The sequence below is a fragment of the Gopherus evgoodei genome, chromosome 2 (genome assembly GCF_007399415.2).
Source record: "Gopherus evgoodei ecotype Sinaloan lineage chromosome 2, rGopEvg1_v1.p, whole genome shotgun sequence".
NCBI lineage: Eukaryota > Metazoa > Chordata > Testudines > Testudinidae > Gopherus > Gopherus evgoodei.
This window is the reverse complement of record NC_044323.1, coordinates 299,432,326-299,439,937: the sequence shown is the minus strand read 5'-3', so window position 1 is coordinate 299,439,937 and position 7,612 is coordinate 299,432,326. Positions and strand designations below refer to the sequence as shown.

At 53.7% G+C, this 7,612-nt stretch overlaps 1 protein-coding gene across 1 annotated transcript; it reads left to right on the top strand.

Moving 5' to 3' along the window:
* Nucleotides 1–408: 408 nt before the first annotated feature.
* On the top strand, nt 409–1,383 carry CCDC166 (coiled-coil domain containing 166). Its single transcript, XM_030549630.1, has one exon. It carries the CDS (start codon nt 409–411, stop codon nt 1,381–1,383), a length of 975 nt encoding a protein of 324 aa, XP_030405490.1.
* The last annotated feature ends 6,229 nt before the right edge of the window (nt 1,384–7,612 follow it).

Sequence of the window (7,612 nt, the reverse complement as noted above, 5' to 3'; positions counted from 1 at the left end):
TTACAGTCTTTCATCTATCCTCACACACTCACACAGTTCTGCCAAAGTCCCTCAGTCCTTGCCTACAGGCCCCCTGCTGTTCCAGCCCTGGATTCCCTATCACGCTGCTCAGTCTGTGCCCCTCTGTTATTCCAGTCAGACTCTCCTCAAGTCACTTCCCTCCTGATATTTCTCAGTACCGCTGTTCTAGTCCTGACCAAACACTCCCTGCCCCTCCACCCCAAATTCATCCTGAATAAGAGACCAAATATGAAAAATTCCACGCCAACATTTCACTCAAATAAAAATAGGAGGTTTATGACTAGAAGGATTAGCCAACCTCAAAATATGTGTTTGTAGTTCACCTACAATATATAACCTCCCATGCTATTGCATTTTGCTAGTACCCCTGGCATCCCAACATTGAACATGGCATCCAAAAAAAAGAAGCCAGAACAAAAAGCTAATGATTTTGGAAAAATTAAGCAAGGAACAAACAGAAAAGAAGGTGATATATCCAAGACAAAGAGCAACACAGAACCATTTGTCAAAGAAAGGGAGCAGTATCTGCAGAAGGAATACAAGATCCTGACTGAGCATATGAACACATACTTGAAGCGAGTAGATCACTTCCTGTGGGAGAATGAGTTCCTAGATAAGGAGGCCCAGAAGATTCTGGAGGACAGCAAAGCCTACATGACCTATATAAGCAAACACACTCAGAAATGCCAAAATGCTATCATTACACTAAACGACCAGAACCACTTTGATCTGGCACAGGTCCGAAAGCAGAAGGAAGAGTTGATCTCACAGTACACAGCTAAAGCGAAGGAGGTGAGGAACCAATTGATGGAGATGGAGACTAAGTATTCTCTTATGAACAAGGAGGTTGAAGACTTGCAGCCCTTCAAGGACCTGCAGTTGGAACAGCTGAGCAGAATCAAGGAGCTGGAGAAGGAACTGCTGGTCACAAAAATCCAGCACTCAGAGCAAATGCACAAGGTCAAGAGCAGATTTCTGCAAGCAAAAGCTGAATATGAGCTGGACTCTCATCAGAAGGTTCAGTCTCTGGCCAAGAGAGCTGAAGAGGAAGCTGTACGCAGTCTGATCCAGCACACCAAGCAGGTGAAAGCAGAGAATTGGCAACTGCGCCATGAACTGCTCAGCCTCATCCGACGCTCACACATCCTCAAAACCTTCAAGCTTCAACTGAGGGAGCAGCAGCAGCAACTCCTTCGGGAGCATGATTATAGCCAAGACCTCACACGCATGCGTCATTGGTTAAAGAAGCATGGGGCACAGGGCTCAAACAAGGAAGTCAACGGCTTTGGCAGCTCCCTCAAAAGCATCATATCAGCCAAGATCAGACACATCCCTACTTCCCACACTAGTGCCAAATCATAAAGTGAAGGTTAAATTTAACTTTCATAGTTAAGTGACATTTGAAAGTGCAATTCTTTTTCTCCACAAAATAAGTAAATAAAATTTCCCTCTCTAGAGACTGACTATGATGATCCATAACTTGATGCTTTCGCACCAGCAGATAATATTCTTGGATTAAAAAAGACAGGGGAGGGAATGGAGAGAAGAACAATAAAAAAATAAATAAAAAAGGCAAGAAGTTCTTGAGTGCAGATACTTGTTTCTGAGGGTATAATTGATCTCATGATCTGTTAATATTATGGGCCAGGTCCTCAGCCCCACTCTAATTCCTCTGCATTGCTTTAGGAGTATAAAGAGGTTGTGAAGATGGACTCTCTGGCCAGATGAGGAATCCTTAAATAGAATAGAGAAGACATATCTGAAAGGATATTTTGTGGCTACTGCTGGGACATGTAGGAACTTCATGCTGTGTTTGTACACACTGGAGACTTGGACTGTTGAAAGTTTGCTAACCCTATGTACGCCAGTTTTCCAGACCCAAGTCACTGAGGTAGAAATCCAGACAGAAACCTTAAATTATGTAATCCCAAAACCAGTGTTCAAAAGAGGGAACACAAATAAACAAACAAATGAGCAGCATGTAGGTGCACTTAGAGCAGACAAATCCCTTTCACATCACACAATGTAAGCAAAATCAGGCTATTCAGCCTTTGGCCATAAGCTACAAATACCAACCTCCACTGGCAACTGTTACAGGAAGTGTTAGAAGTATGCACAGAGCAACAAAAGCATTTGGAAAGAGGGTGGTCATCTTATTTGACCACATATATTCCAGAACAGCCTTTGGAGTTGATGTTGCTGAAATGTATATTGAAAGGGCTTTCAGTTCATCACGTAAATCACTCGCATCAATATTGCACGTCATCATGTGTCACTATCTCTAGCGCCCTGCATTGCTGATGTAGATTTTCTTCAGGTATAGTGAGGAGTTCTGGAATATCATATAACATCCCAAATATACTGCTGTGTTCTTTGAGCTGCATGAAATGTTCAACTGACTGTATTGCACAATCTAGCACCTGGTTAAAGAATTCAACTTTGAATTGTTGTTTGGGGTCTCTTATGGGATTATCCTGTGCCTTGTAATCAAAATGTCTTCTTTGGTGACTCTTGCATTCTTGAATGGGCGGGAAAATAGCTTCAGTGTGAAATTCCTCTTACAACTTCTGTGCACTCTTCAGAATGTTTTGAAATCCCTCATCTGACCAGTAAGACTGTAGGTATGACTTTACTTTGTCCAGTTGTTCCATTGCTCCAAATATATCAAGGTCAACACTTTGGAGCAGTGGTCCCCAACATGGTGCCCGTGGGCACCATGATGCCCTCTGGGGCATTTATGTGTGCCCGCCTAGTCCCCAGCAGGGGAGAGAAGCCGCGACCCTGAGCCTGCCAGGGACAGAGAACTCAGGCTGCAGATGCAGTGTTCTCTGTTCCCAGCAGGTGTGGGGCCTACCTAGTGCCCCGCAGGGGAGAGAAGCTGCGTCCCCATGTCTGCCAGGGACAGAGAGCTGCAGGCTGCAGGCTGAGGGCGCTGGTGTTCTCGGTCCCCAGCAGGCACGGGATCCACCTAGTGCCTAGCAGAGGAGAGAATTCGGGTCCCCGCGCCTGCTGGGGACAGAGTACTCCGAGGCTGTGGGAGCCAGTGTTCTCTGTCCTCGCGGCTTCTCTCTGGCTTCTCTCTGGATTCATATATTATGTAATATTAAATTTTTTTTTGTATTATTTAATGTACAAATACAAAATAAGCCTTGAAAAATTGTTGGCGCCCGCCACACTCTTCTGAAAACATGAATGTGCTACTGGTCACAAAAAAGTTGGGGACCACTGTGCTAGGCCATGCTGCTGTATTGTGATGGGCTGGACTGCTCATAAGAGCAGCCATACTGGGCCAGACCAAAGGTCCATCTAGCCCAGTATCCTGTCTTCCAGCAGTGACCAATGCCATGTGCCCCAGAGGCAATGAACAGAACAGGTAATCATCAAGTGATCCATTCTCTGTTACCTGTTCCTAGTTTAGGGGTTACAAACAGCTCCTGGCTCTCCGGCACAATGGATGCCCCGCTCGCCTTTCTCCTTTGGCTCTGCCTCATCCAAGACCTCCTGCTCAGGGTTGCCTGCAGTGGCCCTGGACTCTGACTCCTTGGAAATATCCACACTGCTCTTGGAAGTTGTGGTGGGGTCGCCGCTGAGAATCACGTGCAGCTTCTTGTTGGGATGGTGCCAAATTGGTGTGACCATACCCAATGAATGCTGCAAGCATAACTTGACATGACTTAAATATGGCTGAATGGCTGCAGAGGATCCTGGGAGCAGGTTCCCTTTAAGCAGATGCAAATTGGATAAAAACCTGGAAAAGTCTGTGTACATGATCAATATTGAACCTATTGGCTGACCAATATGAGCCAAAGCAAAAGTAAATATCACATGGTATAAAGTTCCAGCATGAAGCAGAGGTCAACTTGGTAATCATAGAATATCAGGGTTGGAAGAGACCTCAGGAGGTATCTAGTCCAATCCCCTGCTCAAAGCAGCACCAACACCAACTAAATCGGTTCATTGAGGGGCAAATCCCAACGAGCCTTTATAGATCCCAGGGGCCAGCCGTGCCCAGGGGCTGCTCCTCAGACCAGGTTCCCCCCTCCCTGCCCCCAAACTCCCCTGGAGGGTGCACAGCCCCCCCTCCTCCATCCCTCCTCACCCCACCCCGGTGACCCCCGCCCCGAGTCCACTCACTGGCTTTGCTGGGCTTGGGCCACTGTAGCAGGGAGGAGCTGCCTTCCACAGGCACTGGAAAGCCAGAGCATCCCACTTGTGGCAGCAGCGAGCCCCAGTCATGGAGGAGCTGGTGCGGTGCAGGGGGACAGCAGCCCTGCAAAGGCAGCAGCACTGCTAGCAGGGAGCGGGCCATGTCCCTCCTGTCCCTCCTGCCCAGGCTGCAGCCCACTGCCCCCCACAGGCTGCAGTAGATGTATGCGGGTGCCAGCCCCCATGCGCCCCCTGGCTCCCCCATCGCCTAGGGTTACCATATTTCAACAATCAAAAAGAAGGGAGAGCCCTGCCCTAACCCCACCCCCATCCACTCCCTCCCACTTCCCACCCCTGCTGCCCCCATCAGAACCCCCAATCCTCCTTGCTCCTTGTCCCCTGACTGCCCCCTCCTGGCATCCCTGCCCCTAACTGCCCCCAGAACACCATCCCTACCTAAGCCTCCCTGCTCCTTGTCCCCTGACTGCCCCTTCCTGAGATCCCCCCACCCTAACTACCCCCTAGGATCCTACCCCTTACCTGTCCCCTGACTGCACCAATCCTTATCCACAACCCCCAGACAGACCCCGGGACTCCCACACCCCATCCAACCACTCCCAGCCCTCTGACAGGACCCCCAGAACTCCCGACCCATCCAATCCTCCCGCTGCTCCCTGACTGCCCCCTGGGACTCCTCTTAACATGCCCATGCCAGTGGAGTGCTGAGGTAGCAGGAGGAGGGGAGCTGTGGGAGAGGCAGCAGAACCTGAGTTCTGTTCCAGGCATCAGCACGCCAAGCGCATGCTTGGGGCAGCAAGCCACTGGGGGCGCTCTGCCGGTCGCCGTGAGGGCGGCAGGCAGGCTGCCTTCGGCGGCGTGCCTGCGGAGGATCCGCCGAAGCTGCGGGACCAGCGGACCCTCTGCAGGCAAGCCACCGAAGGCAGCCTGCCGTGCTTGGGGCGGCAAAATGCCTAGAGCTGACCCTGGGTGAGAGGGGAGCTGGGAGGTGCACCTGCTCATGCTGCCGCCCGGTGCCCCCCGGGGGGGGGCTCCTGCAGCAGATGCATGTGGGTGGCAGTCTCTTTGCACCCCCCGGCTCCCCCCTCGCCGCACTCGAGCTCTGCAGCTCCCGGGAGTGTGAGCTGCCACCCCTGCCCCTTCCGCAGCAGGCTCAGAGCCCCGCCCCTCGGCGGCTCACACTCCTGGGAGCCACAGAACCCGAGCGCAGTGAGTGAACGGAACCCCAAGCCGGAAGGACGCTGAGTGGGGCCAGCGGCCAGGACCCCGGCCGGTGTAACGACAGAAACAGATCCTGCTCCAGATCCCCCACTTTGGCTGCACTGAGCATGCGCACATGAATTGAGCATGCCCAGTAACCTTTGCTGTCGCCGCTGCCCTCTCTCTGCCCTCACTTCTTTGCTGCCTCCTCTTTGGGGGGGTTTAAAAGTACCAAGGGGGGCAAAGAGCAGCGTGGGGGCTGCCAGGATCTGAGCAGGGGGCAAAAATTTATTGGCCGGGGGGATCAAACTGCTTTAGGTAGCGGCAGGAGAGGAGCTGAAGGGGGAAAATCGGGGGTGGGGGGTGGTAGCCGGGGTTAAGCCGGGGGAGGGAGACGCTGCCAGACCCTGTGTGGGGACAAACCCCCCGTTTAGGGAGGGAAAAGGGGGGAACAGCGACCCCTGGGGATGAGCCATCCGCTGTGCTCGCAAATCTGGGGGTGTCGGGGTTGTGGGGGGGGGGCAGACGCTGTTTTCGTTCTGCTCTCAGGACGCTGCATGTCAGCCCCGGAGCAGGGGGCGGGTTCCTGGGGCTGGGTCTTAAAGGCGCAGACCTCCCAATTCCTATATTGTCAAAGCTTGACACCGCAGCTCCTCTCTGACTCACACAAGTGTTGCAGGACTGTTATTGCTCCAGCCAGGACGCTGAATGCAGTGAAATATTGTACAGACGCCCCCTCCCTCCCTCAAACTCTGCCTCTCACATTTTGACTTTTTAAAAGTGTCTTCTGTCAGTTTCTATGTCTATATGAAATCACTGCAGCTTCTTTCTCTTATACAATGTGCTTAGTTGCTAACTCCCTCCCAGAGCCCACATGTCTGCACCCCCTGCTATACCCCAGGTCAGAGCCTGCACCCCCCACTCAAACACCCAGCCCAGTACAAGGGCACTGCTTACAACCCGGGAGCTGCCAGACGGGCACTGTCCAGCCCAGCCCTGTGCTGCCACCCTGCTTCTTCCCCTTTGGTGTGGGCCCATGCTACACCATGCTACCCCCCTGCCCAGCACCCCTCTGGCTTCCTATGCCCAGTGCCACACCACCCAGAGACCCCCACAAACCCCCATGCCCATGCCCTCCCAGACCACTTCCCTACCCACTCAGAACACCCCAATAGATCCTCTCACTGCGCAGTCACCCCCTAGCTGAAGACCCCCCACAGCCCTTCCACAACTGCACAGTGCCCTGCACTTCCCCACCCAGAGCCCCCCCACAGATCCCCTCACTGCCCAACCACCACAACTGCACAGTGCCCCGCACAGACACCCCACACTTCCCAGTGCCCCAACACACACAGATCTCCCCACGCCCCCACTGCCCAGCATCCCCCCAGACCCACTAGAGACCTACCCTCCCACACCCAGTGGTGAGCTGAAGCCGGTTCCCACAGCTCCAAGAACCGGTTGCTAAAATTAGACCTCCGTGGAGAACCGGTTGTTAAAGGGCCAGGAAGTGGGCAAAGAACTCCAGTCCGCAGGCTGGACCCAGGACCGGTGCTAGTGTTTTTAGCGCCCTAGGTGCACGGACATTTCACCACCCTGCGCGCTGATCCGTGGCTCCGCTGGAGCTTCCGCAGGCGTGCCTGTGGGAGGTCCACCGGAGCCTCGGGAGCAGCGGACCATCCGCAGGAATGTCTGCTGCAGGTCCACCGGAGCCGCCTGCCACCCCACCCCCGGCAAAATGCCGCCCCCCAATAATCCTGGCACCCTAGACAATTGCCTAGGCCACCTAAATAGAAACGCCGGCCTTGGCTGGACCATCCTGTTGCCCCCAGGATTCCCAGCTGGGGAGGCTGAGGCTCCCCTGGCCCTTGCCCCGTTTCCCCCCGCTGCAGCGTGTTCAGCCACCGACATCAGCTAGGCAGCTCAGCTGAGCTTGAGAGTGTCGTCCTGCTGCAGCTTTTTGAGAGGCCTGGTGAGGTGGCGGGGGTGTGTGTGTCCTGCTGCAAGCTCCAGGGCTGGCCAGAGGAGAGGAGAGGGGGCAAGTGGGGCAACTGGCCCGGGCCCTGGAGGGGCCCCTGGCCACACTGGTATGTCTCCCCCAGCCGCAGCTCCCCACCCTTAAATCGGAACTTTTTATAGGGAACTGGTTGTTAAGATTTTGGCAGCTCATCATTGGCCACATCCTAACCCCCAGCCACAATAGCCAGCCCTGATGGGAGATGACTGT